Raw genomic sequence first — 25635 nt, 5'->3', positions numbered from 1 at the left:
AAACTTTTGGCAGATAATCTGATTATCCATGTACTTTTTGCCCCGTTGGACTCAGTTGTTTCCAAATCTTTCCCATTTACAAACTTTGGCGAGTACAGTGTTATCATACCCAATGAAAATGATGAAAATAAATAGCTGTAATAAACCGTAATTATCCTTTAACAGCTGTGTATCTCTTCTCTTTCTACATTTCCAATGGTTGTTTTTCTCTAGAGATGATTACAGTGCCATGATGGATATTTATTTTCCTTTCAGGCCAATTTCGCCACCATGCTCAGCTCCCTAAATCTAATCCGGGTCCTCTCTTATTCTCTCATCTTCTTTGTTTCGACTCTAAGTCTCTATTGAGGTCCCTTCTAGGTGACAAAGGCACAGAAAACGGTCTTTGTAACGCAGCTTCCTCTGATAAAGCCAAGAATTATTATTTAACGACAGCGCATTCCAGACATATTTCGGTTCAAGACGCATTCATCTTAGGAGCACAGTGGCTGAACAAAAGCATGTTAATGAGCTTTTAATGTTTCTTAATGACACCGACACTTGCCTTTGCATGGCTGTGATTCTGTTCTTGACTCTGGACCATTTGAGGCAGGGCAGTCAGATAGGGTGGCTTTAGTGGTCAATGATGCCAGTACATCCCCCACTTACAGGCTTACAGACATCAGTGGTCATAAAGTTGATGTCTTAAAGATGTAATAAGAATATATACTACTCTGAAAATCTGCTTTGAAGTATTTCAGATGACGATAAATCACATAATCGCCTCCTAATGAAAAAAGCAGCCGCTTTCCTCCCATTAACGTGATCTCAAGTTGTAATTTTGCATCGTATTATGATTGATTTTTACCCTGAACATGAGTGAGTAAGGTTTCGGGCCATTAACAGGTTCCCCCCCACCCCGCCCCACCCCGTGCGATTAGTGAAAGCACTTTTCAGCGCCTACATTCAATTCAGCTGGGACACGCTGTGGTGCTGTGTGTGCAGGCTGCGCTGCTTGTGCTGATGTGTGTGGTTTGTGGCTGCGCGGCCCCAGAATAGCCCGCTTTGCCCTGGAATGTGAACTGTCACACACATACACACAAGGAAGAGCGAGAGAGAAGCCGGCTCACATTAATACTCCATATCTTATCCTCCCTGAATGGTACCCCACACCCTGAGCTCTATCCTCTTCTCTAAGCTCCCTCCTGTTACTGCCTATGTGTGCATTTTATGTGTGTACATACGGGTGTTTGTACGCCTCCCAAAGGCCAGTGCGGCGGGAAGCAAAGGCCTTGTCATAAAACACACAGAGGAAACTCCTAGAGCCTTCTCAAAGAGGAAATGAATGAAGTTCTCCTAAGTGCTGTGGGGGGCTCAGCTTTCTTTCCCCTCTTGTCCTGGCATAAAACAGCCCTGATACCAAGGTGAAATCTAATATTCTCTTTCAGTTAGCGATATTTACTGTACTCCCACAGAGAGTGAATTCCTGTGCCTCTGGCCAATAGCCAGATTATTACTGCAGGAAACCTGTGTCTCTGTGGCCAGAAAAAAAGTTGAATACTTCTAGAGACTTTTCTTGACTTGGCATTAAGCGTATTATTGCACCAGCCAATTTTTCTGTTAAGTATTCCTCCCTCTGCCAGTCACATGGAGCTGGTGGCAGTGATGGCTAATTCTGCCTGTCACAAGCGTGAGTGTCTTAGCAGCCCGGTGCTGTCCTGGGGCCAACACTCATTTCATGAATAGAGAACTTTTATCAATGAGAAAGCCCCCCCAGAGGTCATGCTGAAATTAAACGGTAGAAATTGGAGCACGCTGGTGTCTTCACCCTCGGAGGAGACGAGTCGAGGTTTTATCTCCTCGTTCCTCTCCGTCTTGTAGTGAAATGTAAAAGGCGTCCCTCTGTTTCTCCCTCACATGTAAATCACGTTGACATCCTACTCTGGGGACCCGCGTGTTATGTCTTACGATGCCTCCTTTTCCCCCTCACATAAATCAAATCGGGCATTCGGCTCTGAGCAAACTTGTCACTCGTTTCTTGAGGTCTCTGCTTGGTATGCACCTTAATTGGATTCTGTGTTCTGTATTTAACATGGTTTATGAACTTGAAAAAAAAATGTGGATGTGTGAGTGTCTTTATGTGGGATTGAGAGCGCTGTGAAGATGTAATGTCAAATTCATTTACTGTTTGCTTCTGTTCTAATCCATTCCTCCCACTCAAGTCAAAGAATACTCAGCACCCAGAAATCAGTGCATCAGCCAGTATATCTAACTTATCATAGTATGGTTTGTGACTGTGTTTCATGTCTTCCGTGGCATTTTTATTGCCCCTGCTATCTCACACAAACTCACCAGACATCAAATTGACTTCAAAAAGGTAGACTTTTTTGCCACAGTTGAGAGCCAGACATTGTTTTGTTTGGGCTCCCTGAGTGCTTTTCAAAGTGGTTCATGGTGACATAGCGCCAAATGTTTCTGATGTTTGCTTCTTCTTGATGGTTTATTGGAAGCCTTGTGCTGCTTTTTTCTCGCTCCACAGGAGGCTGAGTGGCACTGCGATGAGTTTACCAAGGGAGCCTGCTTCAGCCGTGGAAAGTCTGAGGTGAGTTTAAGTGATGTCTGAGTCTTTCAAATGTCACACTGTTTTATTGCTTCATCAGACACTTGTCACCGTGTTGAGAAAAACAAGTTTCAGAGTTGATATGATAGAAACAAAACATCCTGTCTTCCATAAAAGGAGCACTTCATGATAATTTGCAGTTCACTAAACATATTCGTTTCAATAAAGTCAGTTAAAGGGGTATGTAGTATTTCATTAAGCCTGGGGATGTATGAGTGACAAAAACCCGACATCCTACGCTTCCCATAATGCAACTCAGTAAAGTCACTTTATTCGACTCTCTGTCTGGAAATACATATTTTAAAATCCAGACCCTGATTGTAATGCAAGAGTCTATAGCCATGCTAGTGGCTCTGTACATATGAGCTAAATGCTAATGGCAGCATGCTAACATGCTAATTTTAATAACTGTAAATGATGATGACCTTTATTAATATAGTGATTTTCAAAAACAAGTTAACAAAGTGCTTTACTGTTAGAAAACAAAATACAAAGTGCAATAACAAGATTGGAGTATGTTTAACATAGCTAAAGTTCAGTGTAGCTTTAGGTATAATGTTTACTATTGCTGCTTTACATCTACCTCGGAAGCCAGAGTTCGTAGCTGGGAATGATGTCACACCCAAGTTGATTGCATTTCAGTACAGCAGGTTGGAAAACCAAAATGTTGTTAGCAATACCAGTTTAAGCTAGGCTAGCAACTGTTAGCAATACAGGTCGATAATAACGCATCATGCTGCATTTTGCGACATGTTAAAAAACAGAAGTTGGACGAGACACGCATAAGACAGAAGCATAGCAAGCAATATTTTACTACAGCTTTCACTGCTGTTGATGCGTGGATGGATTTTAAGGGTGAGGTTCCTCCGACTCTCTGAGATGGAAATCTGGCCTCAGAGGGCGTTCCAGTTGACATTGCTGACTTGGAACTTGAAAATTCTTACCAGTAGACTTACCAGTAGGCTACAAATGTAATGCACCACATGTTCACCATCTCAGTTTAGCGTGTAGCAAGCTAATATTTGCAAAGTAGCACGAAATACAAAGTACAGCTGAGGATAGATAGATAGATAGATAGATAATTTTATTGTCCACCTTGGTGGAAGTTTGTCTTTGGCTTCTCTTGAAAATAGGTACAGACAGAAACACAATACAGTACAGCATTAAAAACATACAATTTAACAATATATACAGAAGAGGATGATGGGAATGTCATTAGTTTTGCAGGTATTTGATCATAAACCAAGTTGGACAAGTTAAAATTTTTGAGAGAGTCAGGGGAATGACAAACCCACCTGTTGACATTAGCAGTCCTCGAGCCATGCTGCTAACATGGCTAAAAGTTTTATGTTCAAGCCCAACCCAAGAAATCTCCGAACCCATGGACTATCGGTCTGATGATGATAAAGCCTCTAGGGGCAACGGCCAATATTTTGGGCGTTCTGGTTTGGCAAGTGGATATCAAGGCCAAGACTTCCTCTTTTATGCATTGGCCTTTTCAGCTAATCTCTATAAGCAGTTATCTGCATATGAAAGTAGATAAAACAGATAAAACAGCTAATATAAAGTGATATTGTCGTTACAGGATATAGTTGATAGGTTCTGAGACTGCATTTTGGCCAATGCATTCCACTTCTTACACTCCACATCGACTGGTTACCTGTCACTCAAGCATGATTGGTCAATTCTACCTGGACTACAAATGAACTAACACTTCTGATTCCAAAATCTTGTACTGTTGCCTATAAATTCTGTATGCACAGGCAGATATCTGTATAGAGAGATTAAATCCGTGGTAACCTTGTCGACATCACAAGGGTTTTTCTTCAGACTCTGACCCTGGGTTTTTTTCTCAGACTTCTCAGAGTAAGAGTTCCCTTTTCGTAGTAGAATAACATAAACAACTACTAACTAGAAAGCAAAATTGCAAAGCCTCAGCCTTCAAAACAGCTTATGACTGCTCAACATTTTCCCTGTGGTTTTGGTTATCTGCAAAAATAACACACAAGTGAACGCTGTCTACCAGTGGAACTGACGGCCCCAGATGCTGGACTTTCCCACCAGTCAATCAGTGCCGCATAACGGCGGGAAAAAAAGAAAAAAGTTATCTTAAAGACACAAAACACAGATCTGCCTTCATTTTTACAAGCTGTGTTGAATCGGCTCCAAAGAGCACATCAAATGGCGCGCTAAAATAAAAAAAGTCAAGTTATGATGAAACATATTGAAGCCTGAAAGCAACATGGAGCGTTTTATTCGGCGTTAACATATAGACTCACTGGGAATCCCTGCTTTGTATGTGGGACTGTCCTCAAAAAGGATATAAATCAACATGTTGTGAAGTTGAAAGCTTCCCCAACCACAGCTTATTTAAAGGCCTTTCATAAAGGGAGTTCCTATTGTTTTTTTTTGTAGTTTCTTTTGGTGCAGGAGCGTATGTTTTTGTATGTGGTTAGCTGGCATACTCCTGTCTAAACAGCGGGTTTAGAGCTGAACTTCACTTGAAGGTGAACTGCCCAGCCCTGATCCCTGCCTGTGTGTGCACCGCTGTGTATTTATCCTCCTGTGAAAGGTGGTTAGGGACCCGTAATAGGCATGCACGGGCTGGCCAGCACAAGATAGCTGTTGTGAATTACAGACCAAAGCTACCTCAGTCCTTGAGAGTCGATGCTGTCTCCCAGAGTCGAACTGTTTTGCTCACTGTTCCCTTCTGAGGATCAGCTCCTGTGATGTACACTAAGAATAGCATTAAAAGACTTCATTCTCCTGCAGTTGACAGGGCTTTCGATGGTTTATTACCTAGCTCAGCGCGCAGCAATATACCATCGCTTAAGCTATTACACAGATACTGTGCCTGCGCTTTGAGTGAATTTACAAGTGATTGTATTTTTTTTTTTTCCATTGCACGCGTCCGCTCTTCTCTTGTGTATTTGATTTATTTCAACCAGGAGAAGAAAGGAGAGTTAAATTGACTTGACAGGACTTGATTGCTGCCTCTGTTTTGTTTTATAATGCGAGAGCCAAGCATAACAGCCTCTGTATTACAGTACAGGCGTGGAACATTTGTCAGGAAGTTTTCGTAAACAAGTCAAGACTGTTAAGCCGGGCAAATATTAAATATGCCGTTATTTACCGTAGACACAAGCTGCAGAGAAGAATTGAATTATGCAGACCCCTCACTACCAACCCCCCTACTCCTGCGCCCATGTGCACACATATACAGTTCACAACGAGCTGTACAATCAGCACAGATATATAGGCGTACATAACAAGTTTTACTACACACTCACTGTTTCGAACAGGCACACGCATGAACACATACACACATACTTAGGCTGTGCTTAGCACCAGGAAACGAGTTGTTTTATGAGTCAACCTTCATCTTGATAGGGGGGAATAAAAGTCCTTCCCCTCCGTCCTCTCTCCATCTCTCCTACAGTGCCCTCCACTCCTAAATCAGACCCTAGAGAGGGGGAGGAGGGGGAGATGGTGTCGCCCTGGGCACCTCGAGTGGCTCAGACCCTAGCAGATTTACAGGGTTTTAAATTTCTACGAGGGTCCCAACCCAGCCGTGGCCCCTTTCAGATGGAGGGGACGCTATAAGTTTATTACCTTGTCCTAGGACAAAAACAAATGCCACTCTCTGACATTAATACTGACTGCTGTTGTTTCATTTGCTATGAGTTTTGTTGATGGAAATCCCCAGTAAAGTTGCGTGAAAGCCTGACGGCAGTGTTGAGAGTTCATGAGCGACAATCAATCATTCAATCAATCATTCACCATGTCTGTCCCACTTTATTCACCGCGTGCTTTTAACCAAGTGCTGAGCGGTTTGCTTCAAACCTGGGCCAAAACCTCAAAGGAGGAGCAAGCCAAGAAAAGAGTGGTGAACGTGTACTTCACCATAATTTAGAGAAAAGTGGTTTGGATTGATTAATGTAGAGAGCAGCCGAAAAAAGAAACGTGCTTTAATGAAGCATATGAGAGGCTACACTTTCATTTCACTTTTTGACCGCACAACAAAGCCGAGGCAATTTTCTAAACCAATCCTGAGTGGTCCTCTCCCACGCCCGCTGCATTTATCTGCTCCCCACCTCATCCAGATCCCTCTCCAAATCTGGTCCCTGTTGAATTAAGATGTGACGTGACTAAGCCGTGCAGGCATTAGCCTTGATTTGACTCTGTCAAGCTTGGCCACGTTTCAGAGTAGCCCTCCCGTGGATGCAGGTGTTTGTCTCATTTATTGGCATAAAGTGTAATTTTGTCCCTCTGCCTAAATGCTGCTGCTTGTCAATGGATAGATAATGTCGTCGCTGCTAACTCTTTGCTGGTGTGTTTCCTCAGGAGGAGTGCCAGAACTACATCAGGGTGCTGCTGGTGAACGGGAACAGGCTGTTCACCTGTGGAACCAACGCCTTCACACCCATCTGCACCAACCGAACGGTACAAACAACAGCACAGTTTTTCTTTGTTTCTACCATGCTACTTTTGTTTGACTAGGTTCTCACAAATGCTAATTATCTTTATTTCTTCAAGTGAAGTCATTTTGCATAATGTTGAAGACAGCTATAAACCAAACGCAGTGTTCGAGCTAGTTCTCCAGCTAGCAACCTCATCTGCTAGCTGTTTGCTATTATTACAATGTTATCTCATATAAAACACACTGACTGTAGGTTTAACTGTTGTTTTACTCTTAATTTATGTCACAAAGGCTTTAGGTCCCAGAATTTGTCATTTTCTGTCTTTGCACTAGGCTACATTGTGCTCGTCCCTTTTTATTATCTGACATTTTCCAAGCCAGCACTCTGAACAGGATGGCTAATTAAACATTAAAGTAAGAATATATCATTTTAAAATAAAAAACAACACATTTGTCCTCTTATAAATGGAAAGGCGAATTAATGAGCAATAAAAGGAAGCCTCTCTTTGTTCAATACCCTTACAGGTTATACTGAAACAGCCTCAGCCTAGTCATGTCTATGCTCCCCAGACCTATACAGCACATAATGTGAATCTGAGAAAGATTTTCTCCAGCTCTGTATTCACTTAATATGACATGGGCTAGGATAAGTTAAGAGACATAATCATGACTCTGGGAGTCTTGAACTTTCACTGGACTCTGCTTTAATGGTACATGCTCTACACTGAGAGCTACCAGGGCCCCAGTAGTTAGCCTGCTCTTTTTGTATGAAGAACAACTCCCAAATGTACATCAAACTTGAGAAGATTAGATTGTCCCTTAAAGGCTCCCTTAAAACCTTTAACAAGACATGGAGACCCTCTCTGGATTGCACAACTAACGTGACAGTTCTGCCTGACTTTGAGGACAGCAAAGCTCCTGCCCTTTCCTTATCGCCTTTTCTTTTTGTTTGCTTTTTGTTTTGTTTATTGTGCTTTTCCAGTTCATGGTGCGTCATGGGTGGGCTGTGGGAACTACTAGTTGAGTTGTTGGGTTAGGTTCTCATGGGGTATAACTCATAGACCCTTAGCACGGGTATATTATGATTTGTATGCTTTTAAACATCTGCAAAAATGTAATAAAGAGATTTGGGAAACAGTTATATTAAAACAAGTTTTTTAAAAAAGAAATGAAACAAAATAAAATAAACTAAGATAAAATGAAGTAAAATAAAAATAATATCATCCAATTAATTAACCAATTAAAAAAAGGAAACAGCAATAAAGAGATCTGGGAAACAAATATATTAAAACAAAATTTAAAAAAAAAAATGAAATAAAGCAAAATAAAATAAAATAAAATCATCCAATTAATTAACTAATTAAATAAAGGAAACTGCAATAAAGAGATCTGGGAAACAAATATATTAAAAAAAAAATTAAAAAAGAAGAAATGACATAAAATAAAATAAAATAAAATAAAATAAAATAAAATAAAATAAATAATAGCATCCAATTAATCACCCAAATTAAAAAAAGGGGGTAAAAAAGGAGAAATAATCATGAAACATTTTAGAGTTAGGAAATCATACTGCCATTTCCAATTAGGAAAGAAGTTAAGGGTCACTTAAGTTTATTACAAAACTAAAACATGAGGAGGGTTAGTGTGTGTCACTAATATTCAGAATATTCAACTTGAGAACATAGACCCCTCCCCTTGGGTGTTGTATAGCTAATTTTGCAAACCTTGGCTCGATATTCTTGAAGAACAGATGTTACTGAGTCATTTCACTGACTTGAATACTTTCCTCTATGCCTAATGTGTAATTCACCAGCAGGCTAATCCGTAATTGTCACTGCTGTTTTTGGTCATATAGGCACATTGTTAAGGTGAGTGTACAACTTGGTAGACAGGTAGGTTACTGAGAAGGAAGTGGGTATACTCTCCTACATATTCCAATGGTGTTATTGGTGGATGGGTGGGTATACTGTAAACTGCCAGAAAACAGGCAGGTATAACATGTATTCCTGCGTATGCCCTCCATGATACCACTGCATATAGGCTGTCTCACATTTGTTTGTCAGTACATATTGAGAATCTATATAAGAATGCATATTATCTCAGGAACACATCTTGATAAGTCATTATCCTCCAATAACTGTGATATTTCAAGCTGGGTGAGCCTGATAACTTTGCAAATATGAATTGAAGTGTTATTGATCAAACTGACAATGTCAGTGGGAAAGGCCAAGGTTGATCAACACATTTAATCAAGACGTGATGGAGCTGTGATCTTGATATCACAGGATTTATTGTGTTAGCTTGCGTGCGGCTGCTCTCACCTCCTCTGTTGTGCAGCCAGGGATGTAGACTAATTATAAGATGAATCTTATTAAGCTCGGTTATTTAAGAAGTCGTGTTTCCTCAAACTTGTTAAACGTCGTAATCAAAATAGTGCCTTAAGCTCATTACTCCTGATAATCATGGCATTGGCCTACAAGTAAATATATCCTCGTCTCATCTGTGCTGCCTTGCCCTTCTTCCTGAGTCACTGGAGTTAGTTAGCTTTTATTCTTCGTCTCAGATCATGTTGCCTTTTCTTCTTCAATATTTAATTCCAGTGTGGTGCAATGTTTTTACTCCTCTTTCTTTCATGCGTTAACAAATTCCATCTAGCTCTTAATCCCATGTTTTAAGGGGATGTTTAGTCAGACTTCAGTTTTGAGTTTCATCAGGCTTCTGCAAGAGTGAGGGCAACACAAGATTTTCTTTGTGTATTAACCACCACTTGGTAACTTGCTACCCTTTCAGTTTATTACAACAGTGTACGGCGCTAATAGCCGTGTTTCTCAGGAACTGAAGTGTCTTTTTCACGTACTGTCGCTAATGACAAGTGCCCACTGAAGTTAAGTATAGAGCAACGTTTAAAATGTCAGACTGTTGTGCTTACCTTAGAACATATCAGATATCTGCGTCTCCTTCTGTGGGATTTCAGAGGAGGAGGCGGCAGGAGTTTACTATTATGATGACATTTGTTTTGGTCCAAAAGCACTGCACCCAAAGGTCACAGGCTCATAATGACTGTTTACCGCTGTGAAAATACATATAGTTGAAATGTCATGACATTATTATAGCAGTATTTCATCAGGCGCTGTCAAATTTACCCACTGAACGTCCGTTAATGTGAAACACTGGTCGGGCACAGCAACAGCAACGGAATCACACTCAGACAGATTTACTGTCAGCCATGATGGATGAACAGAGGAGCAGCAGAATATTCTATTAGTTTAATAAGTGCTCGGAGGTTATAGATTAAACAGCTGTTAATTTCTCTGACTTCTAGCCGTGCTGCCGTCGATGATGACGGTGATGATGGGGATAATGAGAACAGCAGCCAGGAGGATGTCTTTAAAAAAAGTCATCCAAAAAAAAAGCACATTTCAATCATTTTTACATCTTACTGAATTTATGCAGTAAGATTTGCAGATATAATATTTTGTCAATTAAAATTAAAAATAAATTTCTTTTTTCTTATTTCTACTTACATAGAAACCAAAAAGTGCAGTCTACAAACACAAGTTAGGAATAAAATACTACTGTATGTTATCTGTCAATTTGGAAATTTGTAATGTGTTTACATAATAATTCAAAATAAGGACAAAATTAAAATGTTATTTTCATAAAAAGATTCCAGGTGCCACTTAAAAATATTAACCATATATTTCGTATCTGGTAAACTCCATATGCATTCCTTCATTAGTGTGTAAAATTACTGTGACTCGGGATAGTCTGCTAATAGACACAATGTCTTGGTATACACAGGAAAGACTGCTATAACAGGGTGTCTCCAGGTCCTTAAACGGTCTTAATTGTCTTAATTAAAGGCCTCGAATATTGTTAAATTGTCTTCAATTGAGATTCAATAGGTCTTAAATATTTTCAGTCACGTTACCGCAAAATTTCCTCCAGCCTGACAGACCCAATGACATCAAACATAAACTCACCGAATTGTTGTCATTTTCCCTTACTGTTCATTTTGAACTGACATCAGTGTGTTTACATGAAAAGAGTACTTACACAAGTGTTCCACACACACACACACACACACACACACACACACACACACATATATATATAATGTGTATTTCCATTGCAAGTCTTGTCTTAAATGTCATATAAGGTGGTATAAAAAGGTCTTAAAAAGTCTTAAATTTAAGTCTGTTATATCTGTAGACACCCTCTATGATTATACTGTAGCAACTCACTGGGAAGTATGACAGCATGATTGGTCCATGTACAGGAAAGGAAAAGAGTCTGTGGTACCATTTTATGAACAAAAAATGTCTGTTATGCTTGAGTGAATTAAATCTGGCGGCACGGTGGCGCAGTGATTTGCAGTGTCGCCTCACAGCAAGAAGGTTCCTAGTTTGAACCCAGGGTAGAGGAACCCTTCTGTGCAGAGTTTGCATGTTCTCCCTGTGTCAGCGTGGGTTTTCTCAGGGTACTCCAGCTTCCTCCCACAGTCCAAAGACATGCAGGTTAATTGGTGCCTCTAAATTGTCCGTAGGTGTGAATGTGAGTGTGAATGGTTGTCTGTCTCTATGTGTCAGCCCTGTGATAGTCTGGTGACCTGTCCAGGGTGTACCCCACCTCTCACGCAATGTCAGCTGGGATAGGCTCCAGCTCCCTGCGACCCCTGACAGGATAAGCGGTCACAGAAAATGAATGAAAGAAATTAAATCCCAGTTGATTAATTCTGAGGCAGAGGGGTGTGGGGAGGTCCGCACTTTTTCTGGAGTTTCCCTTTCACATATGTAGCACATATCAGGAGATAGACGTGGCAGACATGTACTTTACCTACAGGAAGTACTCTGCCTGATTTAGGCGAGGGGTTCAGGAGGCAGGATGTTATGCAAATAAAATGCCGCAGGTGTGTTTCTAAGATTTTCACCAGAAACAAAACAGCTTATATTTTAAGAGAAATCACAGGAAGTCCTTCTCCCATTAGTGCTAGCTGCATAGCAGAGCGTTCAGGCCCAGTCAAAACAATGCAGTTTAGCTGGCTTATGTAGTGAATGTATTTGTTTAAAATGTGTAAAATATAGCGGCTGTGGATGAGAATTGACTGCTGAATGAGAAAGACATCATATTTAAGATTGAATTCTGCTTCAACAGTTTGTGATAATTTGCTATTAAACACTTTCAGAGAGGATTTCATTCACTATTTTTGTTCTCAATTTTCATCATTTTGGTGTCAGTGACTTTTCTTTGGTGCTGGCTAAATCCTTTTTAGAGGAACCAAAAAATTCTCTTTGCAGGAAAAAAGCTGAGAGTTAGATTAGGAAATGAATACTGTGGTGTCTGTATGCTAGATATGGAATTATAGCCAGCAGCCAGTTAACTTAGCTTAACGTAAAGACTGGAAACAGGGGAAACAGCTAGTGTGGATCTGTCCAAAGATAAGAAAACCCACCTACCAGCACCTCTAAAGCTCACTAACACATTATATCCTGGAGTCAGGTCGTCACTATGAGGTTGCCAGGCAACCAGCAACCCCAACTTACCATTTTGACACTTTTGTTTTTGTATGGATTTGAGAAACAAGACTGGTGAGCTTTAGAAGTGCCGATAGGTGCATTTACTTTTACCTTTGGACAGAGCCAGGCTAACTGTTTCCCCTTGTTTCCCGTCTTTGTGCTGAACTAAGCTAATTAGGCGATTGTTGCACTGACGAGAGACAGTGATTGTGGATCTTGTGAAAAAAACATTGATGATAGTGATGCTCTTTTAACTTGTGCTTAATATGAGCACGCTGAAAGACGACAGCTGCTCGGATGTGTCATTTGACAGCCATCCGCAGTGGAATATCAATGAACACACTGGTGCAGCAGGTCTGATGAAAAAGCTTGTGGCTAGATTTCCTGTCATAGTCGGGAGTTAAAAATTCACCCAACAGCCACAATGCCATCTCAGTAGCACCACACATAGCACCCAACTGGCTCTCGCAGCAGTCTGTCTGAGCTGTGAGTTGTCTCTTTCTAAAAAGTCTCTATTAGAGGCATTCAGAGTCACTCCAGTGTCCCACTCACACAGCTGCTGGGTGCACTATAGAGGCGACTTTCACCACACTTCCTCGAAATGCAACGGATGCGCTGCAGTCTATCTGTTTATCAATCCTCTTTTTGTTTCTCTAAATGACCCAATTGACCTAAAAACAGCTATTCCGGCCCGCAGAATAAATCCCGTCAATACCAGGCTTTCATCTGAGGCGGGCAGAGCTCAGACAGGGCTGCTCTGTTTTGTTGTGTTTTGGGTGGAGCAGAGGTGGTGAGAGTTAACAGAACCCTTGATCCAAATCGACCGGCTCCAGGAAATTGGCGAAAGAAGTGGCCAGTTCCCCCCAACACATGCGCTGAATGGAGTCTCACCTCCTGAGTGGAGGAGCTGTCCACAGATTATTCAGTCATCTTTCGAGACTTGTCACCGGAGGGCCTCTGCACCCACGGAGGAGCCCTGATTGATAGTAAAGTAATTGCACATGGAATAACTTTAATTATCATTTGTGGATTTCAGAACCTGAGATTAGTGCAATCTTTTTTGCTCTGCGTCATGCATGTGCCCTCACAACTGAGATGAACTCGGATGGAAGCATGAACCATGAGCTAATCCTCGTATACCGTGTTTACTTTTGCGCCATAAAATATAATTACATCTCGGATTTAAAAAATGCATAACTCCTTTTTGGTATTCAAGGCTGAGTCACTGAGCTATGGCTAGAAAACCAGCGCAGTGTGTCAGGGCTAAGCCAGGGTCATGCTGTAAAGTATTTTTAAAAAGCGGAGAGTTGGATTTGGCCTCATATTCAAAGGCAGAACGCACAGAAGACTGCATCTCACATCAAGCCTCTTTTGAACCCGGAGAGAGGCTTCTTAAAGATGTGGTATAATAATGTTATAAGCAGACAAACAGCTGCTTGTTCTGTAGACACATCAGAAACTAAACCAAGAAAACACTGCAGCCAACAGTAAGTTGATTTAAGAAGCCTGTTTTAGTCATTTTATTGCTTTCTTGACAGCCGGCTTCTTAACACTGGACTTAAGGCAGCTGCTCTGTTTGTGTGTTTTCGGCTGCTAATGATTCTAAATGTGTTCTCTGATTATGTTTGCTGCTCCTGAAGGTTTTGCTCATATATATTGTTGTGTGTGCTTCACTGTAGATGTAAACCAAACAAAACATAATGAGATGGAGTATTTTTTTCTTTTTTTTTTTTTAGTCTGCAGCATTTACATATTGGCAGGAACAAACAAAACATAACCAGACCTCTTCGGTTTGCATGTTAATGTTGCCCTTTGATACGCTGTCCTATATTTTTAATGCAGGTTTTTTTTTTATAACAACGATCCATTATTTAACAAAAAAAAAAAGGAAAATGCATCTTATCGTTTCTGTTTTTTAATTCAAGGGATGCTCCTGCAAATAATCAAAATCAGACGAGGCAGTGATCACAGCCAAAGCTTATTTTTCCTCTTCCACTTTTGCTCCTGTCTCATCCTCTTCTTTTTGTTCCACAGCTGACAAATTTGACAGAGATCCATGATCAGATCAGCGGGATGGCTCGGTGTCCCTACAACCCCCTCCACAACTCCACTGCCCTCATCACCTCCAGCGGGGAGCTTTACGCTGCCACGGCCATGGACTTCTCCGGGCGAGACCCCGCCATCTACCGCAGCCTGGGCGGCCTGCCACCGCTGCGCACTGCCCAGTACAACTCCAAGTGGCTGAACGGTAGGGGGCTGCCAAAGTTTGGGGTCCAGATAATCAGTAGATAGAGATGTTACCGTTCAGGCTGTTCTCATTCACTGCTTGTATACCTATGCTGTGCACTGCAGGCTGTCAGTCATATGATGGGAGCCAGACACGGGCACAAATACATCAAATAGTATCTCGTCACAAATTACAAGTCCTCGCTTATCAAATCACATTTAAGGTATTCAGTAGCCTCAATGTGGGTCTGACCTTAACTCGTCGACATCAAAAAGATGAGCTCTGCTAATTTGCCACATCATAGATCTGAAATGGCAAATCAGGATGTCTTGGAAATGGCAGGCTGCTAATTTCAAGGGTTTCATGCTGGGTGGTTTCTGTCAGTCAAAGCAACCACTGACTGACTGAGTCAACAGCCAGCTCAAATGCAACTAGAGGAACGGAACACGGTGATCCACTAGTTCTTTCAGATGAAAATAAGACCGGGCATTTAGCAGATGCTTTTTTCATAAGCAATAAATATGAGTGCAGTGGAGAAAGTACAGATTTTAAGATCTCCAACTTTTCAAGCACACTATCCAACAAGTGCAAAAGACACGAAACAGTAGTCCAGAGGAACACAAATTAAATACGTTGGTTCACAGTGTTCGCATGGCTGTGCCCGACAGGTCATGCCAACGTGATTCACTTGCAAGTTGTTGTACAGTTTTTCTTCTACAGTTTAAGACTGGAGTTAAAAAAAAATCTTATCTGAGGATAAAATTACGTATAAAATAATTTATTTGAATAATCTCAAATAATCAACAATCTATTCAAAGTATTTTAAATACACAAATGAAACCTCTTAAAGTATTTTGTTACAAATTACATCTTATTTTTTAAATAAAAAATTAATAACAAAATACTCAAAAGTAATTAAATACATAGTTTGAATACATTTAATTAAAACACTGCCCATCACTGATGGTAGCAAAGGAGGAAATCAGGTAATGTAGCACAGTCCCTTTTACAGTTAGCAAACAGTATGATGTTTTTTGGTGGGCGGGTCTTAGCTGGAGGCAAAACAGTTCTCCACAGACATTAGCTAAAGCTAGCTAGCAAGTTCTGTTGGCTTGTTTTAGACAATGGAGGAAGATGATATGAGGGGTTGATTCAGAAAGAGTATCAGAGCGCACTAACTGGACTGTTCGTAAATTCTGAGCACTGTCTGAATGTTGTAATAATCGTTTGGTTATCCAGAGCAACGTACTCTCAGAGTGGCAGAGCGCCGAGCAGAGTGAATATGTGATGAACTTAACCGTTCATTAATACATATAGAAATGTTATGCTCCGTTTCTTCAACCAACAGGGCTCTCATTTTATTGTAGAGCGCCAGACTGACTTTATGAACGCACCATGTCACGTCACTCACTCCCTAGGACTGCAAGTGTTACTTGAATAAGTAAACACTGACCAACGGGACCAGACTAGCCGACCCGTGTGCTCTCACGCAGTGGATGGATGATGTCACAGGAAGCTTTGTGGTTCATTACTGTGCCAATCTTACAAAGGAGGATGACACTTGAACGGTTTCCTCTAGTTTGTTTTGCTATCGAAGCTAACGTTAGCTAATGCGCTAAAAAGTTAGCGTTATGAGAAGTCCAATATTCCTCTTAATATCTCTTCAGTTTCTGATGAGATGGACATGATAATCCTTAATACACATAAGGTTATTCATCCCTACAACAGTAACCTAACCTGATATGAAGTGTGCACTGCACATGTGAGCATTTTTGATGATCGCCTCCGTCTAGTCCTTTCATCTTATCACATTTAACCACAGTTTGTTTTTGTTGACAGACAGTGGCAGCTGGTATAAAATTTAAAAAATTTAATTTGAGCAATGACTTCTTCTGTTCTGGCTCCCAATAACACAACAAGATGACATTTTGAGACTCCTATGTAGCCTACAGCCCTGTGGTGGAGAGTTGTGTTTTGCCTCCAGCTAACAAACTGACGTCATTGTGACGTCGGCCCTGAAAGGTTCTATAAGTGTTGAAGTCCATGTGGGGAGGTGGTTGGGGTGGATGGATGGGTCAAACAAACACAGAACTTCGACTCAACTCAACCCCGTCACAACTATCGAACATCAGCTTTGCAGCTTGTGGAGATTCAGTGTTCAATCTTTTAGCATTGCAGATGCTTATCTAACATTTAAGTAGGAATCTGTCTCTCTTGGTCGAAGGGTTGTACTCCTCCTCAAATCACCACTGTGTGTTCAAAGTCGTTTAGAGAATGCTGAAAAAGAAGATGCTCTCTTTGTAATTATTCTGTTGCATTTTATCAGTAAAACAATTATTTCCAAAGTTACTAAGCAACTAGAAAATCTTTATGTTTATCTCACCCTTTCTTTGAGGAGTGTGAAATTGTGAAATCATCAGAAATCAATGTCTTTTTTCCCTGAAAGCTCAAACGCACTTCAAGCACAATGCTCCTCAGTGCCGACTGGAGAACTTCAGATGGCTTAAAGTGTCCAGCCTACAGAGGAGCAGGTCAATCAGTATCTTGTCAGCAAGTGACTTTTATCTGATTCACATTTAAGCTAAATTGAAAAAATAAATTAAAAGCCACCACATACATTGCTTTGGAGCAACCTTCTGGGAAAAAGTTTAATAACTAATTTTATGGTGAATTGATTTTTTTTCCCTCTGTCTCCCCCTGCACTGCCCTCCAAAGGTGCAGAGGAGAAGAGGGTTGAAATGAAGAGGAGGGGGGGGACACTTTCATTTAAAGGTGAATTAAATCACTGTCAGCGAGAATAAAGTGTGCGGTTTAGATCCAATAATGTCATACATAAAGACGAACGCTCTAGCTGTGACAGTGTCGTGGAGGTCGCGTGTTCCAGATAGGGTGAGAGCTATTATGCTACACCTGTTTTGGTCATTTCTCATCCTAACCTTTAGGTTTGGGGAGTGAAAAATGAGTTTTCTTATTACAACACAGCGCCATTAATAACATGGCCTGTAGTTATTAATCCTGATCACCTGCTGTTGTGTGGGCCTCACGCTCACACACACACACACACACACGGTGAGTCAATCAGTCATATCACATACCCATTCGCTCTCCCACTCCCTCTTACTCCCACAGCCTTAAATATTGTTCTTGCCGCATTTCTTCTTCCTCTCTCTGCACTTCATCTTTCTCTTTGCTTTCTTCATTTTTTCTTTTTTATATCTTCTTACTCCCACTCATTTTCCTCGTCTCTTGCCACCTCTCCTTCAACAGAACCAAACTTCGTCTCCTCCTACGATATTGGCAACTTCACCTACTTCTTCTTCCGCGAAAATGCAGTGGAGCATGACTGTGGCCGGACGGTATTTTCCCGTGCAGGGCGTGTATGTAAGAACGACATCGGCGGCCGCTTCCTCCTGGAGGACACGTGGACTACCTTCATGAAGGCCAGGCTTAACTGCTCCCGACCGGGAGAAATCCCCTTCAACTACAATGAGCTACAGGGAACATTTTACCTGCCGGAGCTGGAGCTGCTCTACGGCATTTTCACTACCAATGTGTGAGTAACATGAGATTTTACTAGAGGTGTTGACTCGTTTCACCTGACGTTGACTGGAGTGAGACATGAGTTACAAATTCAATGACTTTAGTCCAGGGGTAGGCAACCTGCGGCTCTGTAGCTCCTCTTCAGTGGCTCACTGTGGCTTAAAAGATTATATGGAAATGAATAACGTTTTCTTTTAACATTTGATTTTCATTTGTCATTGTGTAGGCCTAAAGGGATTCTTACATTCGTCAATTGCAAAAATGTGTAGCTTATACACTAAACGGAAAAAAAGCTTAAACATTTTGTGTTTCATATGCCTATGGTCTGGTGTGTTTTCCTCTAAATTTTTAATCTTAACAGCAATGGCTGGTTCTAAAGTCTCACTAGCCAAGCTAGTTATAGATTCCAAATCCAAAGAAGGAAAAAAATGGAGAATCTCATAATGCTTGAATGGATTTGTTTGTTTTTACCATAAATGCTGCAAAGTTAAAGAATCAAATCACCATAAACAGCCCACTGCAGAGTAGCTACCTTGTGGTAGAACACATCACTGAATGGTTATTTAGAACTATTAATAATGTTGATAGACTAATTTAGACGTAATAGGTGGTGTTACCTTCATTATAAGGCTCAAATATTTTTTTCTGCTACAGACATTCTACTTTTTTTTTGTTGGCCAAGAATGGCTCCTTTGATAGTAAAGGTTGCTGACCCCAACTTTAGACCTAACTTATGTACGTTTTTGATTTTGTCATATGACAAAATCAAAACGACTTGCATCTTGGCTTGGACTTAAACAACAATGACACGTGACATCACTTGAGGGTTTGACTTTTAAAATTATACCTTCCCCAAAGCACGAAGATGAAAATGTATGTCATTTAAAAAAAACTGCCACCACCAATTAATTTCCTGAATTAATTAACATTAGCACTATTCATTCCCAGCAAGTCGACACTTTATTCTCCAGATTCACTTGGATTGAACCAATCCAAGTGCATCCGATCAAGTTGCAGGAGAGAATTATGAAGAACTAATGTTGCGTTACTTAGCAGCATTTGGAAAAAATGATATCAAATATAATTTCGTTAGCATAGAGAAACTACTGTATGAGTGGTCAACAAAATAACTCATTGCAGTATGCAAAACTTGCAAGTCAACAATTACAGATGGACACACAACAACTTCCAGAAAACTTAACATAAATGTAAAATACCTTACTCTCTTTATATTGTACTGATAAAAAGTACGACAGTCTTCCAATAGCATTTACATCCGCAACTGACCGTTAGCTAAACCACTGTTCTCGCACAACACATTAAGAGACAGACAGACAGAGATAGATCAAAGCAGCTTCTCATTTCCAGCCAGCAACTGTCTAGTTTACTGAAATGACAACTGAACCCAGCAGATTTTATCAATGACCACTAATACTTTCATCTCTTTATATTCTACTGACAAAAAGTTTGACATTTATCCAATAGCATACATCTGCAACTGACCATTAGCTAAACCAATGTTCTAGCACAACACTTTAATTAATGTCAGACAGAGATAGATCAAAGCAGCTTCTTAATTCCAGCTAGCAATCGTCTATTTTAATGAAATGCCAGCTGAACCCAGCAGATTTTATCAATGACCACAATTGTCTTTTCATACTACTGACAAACAGTATGACATTGCTCCAATAGCATTTACAACCACAACTAACTGTTAGCTAAACCACTGTTTAGCTAACGGTCATTGCTGTTCTTGCACAAAACATTAGTTAATTTCAGAGAGATAAATCAAAGCAGCTTCTCATTTCCAGCCAGCATCGTGTCTATTTTAGGCAGATATTATCAGCTGTAGCTAGCTAGCAAATTAAGCTAACATTAGCTCCATTCCCAGCCAACGTTTTAGCATCCTGTAAAAATTGCATTTACAAAATTTGTTTGTCAACAAATTGCTTTTCTTCTCCACCCTGAGTGATTTCAACAAATTGTTTTGTATTCCCTGATTCCTTGTTATGTTTTATTTCGTTTCGTAATTTGCATACAATTCCTTTGAACTAAATCCAGCCTTTGTAAATAATCAGATTAATTCAATTATCAAGTCGCTGGATTCAAACTTTTAAAAGTTTAAATCTTTCAAAGTTATTTTCCCACAATCACTACAGTTCCACTGGTATGTTTGACAGTCTGTATAATTTGCATTGTGAAGGATGAACCAAAGTGAGATCCAGCTCACAGCATGTTGATACTAGATGAAAAATGCCAACTTATATCATCAGATTTTTCTTTCATTCTTTGTTGTTTTTAACGCACCCACAGAATGGCTTCATGTATAATTCACAGTGTTTTTGGCGTCACATTGTCATCTGTGTAAACAAACAGACTTTGACTGCATCTGCATTAACTTGGCTTGTGACCTTTTTTGTAGCACACACACTGAGCGTATAAAATTGAGTGATATATGACAGCAATGCTTACATGGCCAAGTGCATCTAAAATTGAATTTCCAGTAGAATTCTCCTCCCATAAATACTCAAACCAGCTACAAACAGGACCGCTCATTCCAGCACCATCTGACATTTAAATCCCATGAAAGAAGCTTATCATCACTTATTAAAGTGTACACTGTATCATGCACATGGTGGATGTTAGAGACGGGATGCATCCATGGATGAAAGCTATTATTTCACAAACACCCTTTCCTGTTTTTGTCTCTCCATCTTTTTTTAAAAACTTTGTCATACTCACAAACACACACATGTGCATGCACGCACACACACGCACTCACACACCATTATTAAAAGCTGAGTAATCTATTCTTTATGGTCAATGCCTTCACATTGCTGAAAAAGAAGTCTTTTGAAGGGTATTGGAAACATTTCCCCCTGCAGGCACAGAGTTTAATGAACAGCCGCATTGGATTATAATTCACATCGCCCAAGTCTCTCAGTTTAAGTTGAGAGTTAATACTCTCATTCTTTACTTTCTCTTCAAGGGAGGAGACTGGTACTTGTTGAAACTGACAGCTTAAAAAGTCAAAGCTGTATTTCAGGCCCGAGATCTGTACAGTTAATCAGACAAGCCGAACAGCTTAATTGTGTCCTGTTGCTGGATTTATAATCCAATAATGACGATCACTTACGCCAGCGTCTGCGTCTTTCTGTCCAGTATTTGATTTGTATTGTTGGCTGAAAGAAATACAAACACTCAGAGGTCAGCTTTTCAAATACCAACAAAGTCCAAAGTTGTCTACTTGTGCTATGGTGTCCTTTTCCAAATTTCTTCCATCCAATACTTTGCTCTGTTTCTCCCTCTGTCATCCATCATCCCCTCCGTTCTCTCATCTCCCTTTGTTGGGTCTCTCTTTTTCTTTTTTCTGTTCCTGACATTCAGAAACAGCATTGCTGCATCTGCGGTGTGTGCCTTCAATCTCAGTGCCATATCACAGGTTTTCAATGGGCCCTTCAAGTTCCAGGAGAACTCGCGGTCAGCGTGGCTACCCTACCCAAACCCCAACCCAGACTTTCAGGTAATATAACTGTATAAAAGAGCGCTGGTCTTTTTGTTTTTTTATTGAACAGCAGAGAATCACCACAAACACTAAAGCAAGACAAATAGTGTCCAACCATGCTAGCTACTCTGTGAGGTGGTGAGTTATGCTAACATGCTGAAAATGTTTACCAGGTATAATGTTTACCATGTTCATTGTCTTAGGTTAGGAATATAGCATGATATCATTTGCTAATTAGCACGATCACAAAGTACAACTAAGGCCAATGGGAGTGTCCTAACAAAGTGCTGGACAAACAAATTTAGTTACTCCAGTTGATCCTGTAGGGGGCATGAATATCTAACAAATTTCATGGCAGTCAGTCCCATACAGTAGTTGTCCTTTCATATTTAACAATCCAGTAAAAAACAAAAATGGCAACCTACAGTAAGCACCAGAGGAAAAGTCAGGGAATCACTAAGGTTCGTTGGTTTTGTCCTCTGGGGACCATGATTGACTTTGCTAAGAGATATTTCAGTCTGGACCATGATTTTGGACTGGCCAAAATGATTGAATGTGTAATGCCACATGCTGTAAACTAAAAGGAAGCAGCATTTTCACCTCTGAGCCAACTGCTAACTAACACCAGGACAAGACTACACAAAACTCGACCAAACTGCTGACACACTGCGAGTTGAGAGAGTTACTGCCTCATGCGAGGGAGTTCAAGTATTTTGTGGTCTTGTTCACGAGTAAGGGTAAAATAGAGCACGAGATAAATAGGTGGTATGGTGCGGCATCTGCAGTGATGCGGGCGCTGTTCCGGACCAACGTGATGAAGAAGGAGCTCAGCCGGAAGGTGATGCTTTTGATTTACTGGTCTATCTATGTCCCAACCCTCACCTATGGTCATGAGCTCTGGATAGTGACCTAAAGAATGAGATGACTGATAGAAGTGGCCAAAAAGAGTTTCCTCTGTGGGGTGGCTGGGCTCAGCCTCAGAGATAGGATAAGGAGCTCGGACATCCAGAGGGACCTCGGAGTAGAGCTGTTACTCTTTCGCTTCAAAAGTTAAAGTGGTTTAGGCATCTGGCGAGGATGCCCCCTGGGCACCTCCTGTTAGAGGTGTTCTTGGCAAGTCCCACTGGTAGGAGGCCCCGGGGTAGACCCAAAACATACTGGAGGGATTACATATCTCATTAGTACTGGGAACGTCTTGGGGTCCTCCAGGAGGAGCTGGAAAGCTTTGCTGGGGGTGGGACATCTGGGGTGCTTTGCTTGGCCTGCTGCCCCTGCAACCCAGCCGCGGATAAGTGGATGAAAATGGATGGATGGATGGATGGATGCTGACACTCTGAGAGCCAGTCAAAATAACACAGCTTTTTCAGAATCTTTCATTGGCTTATTTTTTCTTTATAGCTTGCTTAGCTCATTTTTAGTAACACCATCAGTGTTGTCATTAGTTTTCACTGAAGTTATTTTTTGCTAAATAACTAACATTAGATGTTACCAGTCCAAAAGATATGTTGCAAGTTCAGCATCAAACTTCATTTCTTTACTCAACAAGAGCTGTTTTCAGCGGCAGAACGCCACCCCAAAATTTTCTCTTGTTTTGATTCTTTTTCTATTAATTCTTTGCTATTGAACATGGTTCCTTGCTGGGAGTGGTTGGGATAGTGAAAAAAGGTTGCAAGGAGCTTCAGCAATGTTTGTGTTCGATGTGCCACTAACCCAAGACCCCAGGAACAGTGGCAAGCTTTGAAGCCAAATTTTTCATCAAGGCCAAATGTAGAATTTCAACTTCCTGGACCATCATGTGACGCCATAGGGCCCAGACAGACTGTTTTCCATAGACTAATATTGTGAAAGAGATGTCTGTAAATCAATGGATACATTTTTTTTAGAGTCACAACCCCACAAAATGACTCTTTACTGTCATGATTTGATCCAGTCAGTCGACTAAATCATTTTTATCCTTACAGAAGTTAGCGAAGGGTAAAACCAAAAGTCTTTGCTGCCGTGAGTCTATAGTGCGTGTGCACTGTGCATTTCATACCATGGCAATCAAGCTTTTTTGGCTTTATGCTCTACTGAGCACCTTTCATAGTAATGAACGGGGCTCTGCCTCCAGTGCTGTCTCCAGTTTTCTTTATACATCCATGCTCTAACTGGGGATTGTAGCTCTACTTCTTCATCCCCTCATGTTGGACTGAATGCAAATGGACTCTACAGTGAAACATTATTACCTCTCGACATTCAAGTGGTATTACAAGACAGGACATGCCTGGGCTAGCTGGTTAGCATGCTCATTTCAGCTGATATCTCTGCACATAAAGCACAATTGTCTTTGACATCTCATCAACACTGTTTTCTCTTTATATTCTGTCGATAATGTTGGTTCAGTTTTTTAGGGTTCAAACCAAAATTCTGTCCATATCTTACACATTGCACCTGTAATGAACACTTGTCAATGCTTGAGGTGATTTAGACCCAACACACTGCCAAACAAAATGTGTGGCTGGGTGTGTGCCTAAGGAAATTTATGCATACAGTATGTGTGTTCACCCTGATGAGCCTGTCTCAGAGTCCCGGCAAGCTCTTCACTCTCATTAATTTCCTCCCTCTTTCAATCATCCCTCTCTCTCTACTCATGAACAGACATATTACGACCGCTCGTTATAAAATCCAGTGATTTTTACAGTGGCACAATCATTCCTTTAAGATGTTTATAGCCTCACTCTGTGAACTGTAGTCCCTTTCTAATAAACTGTCCTTGTTTTGCACAAGTGGCACTTTATGTTTATACTCCATCCTTAAACTCAGAGGAGCAAACCAAGCAGTGCTGGGGCTCCTTGTCCCTATTTTAGGTGCCGCTCTCTATACTGATGACACAGAGAGAATGTTTTATTAGCCAAAGTGGCTCTCAGTTGTAACGGGCTTAGCAGATAGTGAGGGAGCTAATCCACGCAGTGCTCCATGAGGGATTGAATTCCCTCTGAGTTTTGGCTGCCAATGGGGGACACGCGCCTCACTTCCACACGTGTTTCCCATCACGGGCCCTCGATCATGTTTCCGTCAAGCCAGCAGCTGCATGAGCATTCTGGATGGCTGCTATCGAGAAGTAACACACGCATTATCTATAATGACATGTCCATGCAGAAAAAAGTGGATGAAGTGTTCATGCAGAAAAAGTGCTAGCTGTGACAGTTTACTAGAAGAAACACATACACATGAATCTGTAACTTAGAAAGCGTCTCACTGCCATCATACGTTCATATATCTACATGTCTGAAATTCACTTACCTTCAAGAAAACCAATTTCCTCTATCCGGCCAGTGCTGACCAAAGATTTATCCTGCTCAGCGTACATCACATAAGCGTTTCTATATACCATAGGCTGTTATGAGGCTGTGTTCCTCAAGGATAAACCGGGATCAGTTCTTCCCTTCCACCTGCATCCCTCCACTTAAGCTCAGGCACAATGGCTGCTCCTCACCGCTGGACCGATGCACACTTTATCTAGGTTTCAGTGACATCTTCATCAAGCATTTGTCAATGTTGGAGGATTAGATTTACGAGCGCAGGATTTATGGCCTGCATGGGTTTTTTTTTGTTTGTTTTTTTTTTTCACTCAGCCCTTTGTGCACATGCACCTACACACATGCAACATACACCTACGGGAGACAAGCACCTATAAAAGCCATGTACATATCTACTGTACACAAATACGCCCACTAAAATACGGGGTTGTTGATTGCTGCCAAATAGGGATAATTATCACTGTGAACTCATCACTCAGCACACACACTGGTCATTGATTGAGAGCTTAATTCCCCGTCTGTCTGCAGA

At 40.9% G+C, this 25635-nt stretch overlaps 1 protein-coding gene across 3 annotated transcripts in view; it reads left to right on the top strand.

The window, feature by feature from the left end:
• The window catches only part of sema5a (sema domain, seven thrombospondin repeats (type 1 and type 1-like), transmembrane domain (TM) and short cytoplasmic domain, (semaphorin) 5A), a 185852-nt gene that overhangs the window by 85164 nt on the left and 75053 nt on the right, over nt 1-25635 (top strand). For all 3 annotated transcript variants that reach the window (XR_007448256.1, XM_049565099.1, XM_049565100.1), the window contains exons 5-9: nt 2519-2581; nt 6944-7042; nt 14570-14783; nt 18030-18315; nt 21690-21825. Coding sequence is in view for 2 of the 3 variants with exons in the window: in XM_049565099.1 (XP_049421056.1) it covers nt 2519-2581; nt 6944-7042; nt 14570-14783; nt 18030-18315; nt 21690-21825 (798 nt within the window). In the remaining variant the exon portion in view is untranslated. The remainder of the gene's footprint in view (nt 1-2518; nt 2582-6943; nt 7043-14569; nt 14784-18029; nt 18316-21689; nt 21826-25635) is intronic.

The sequence above is a fragment of the Epinephelus fuscoguttatus genome, linkage group LG21, assembly GCF_011397635.1.
Source record: "Epinephelus fuscoguttatus linkage group LG21, E.fuscoguttatus.final_Chr_v1".
NCBI classification, from domain to species: domain Eukaryota; kingdom Metazoa; phylum Chordata; class Actinopteri; order Perciformes; family Serranidae; genus Epinephelus; species Epinephelus fuscoguttatus.
This window is presented reverse-complemented; position numbering and strand designations above follow the sequence as displayed.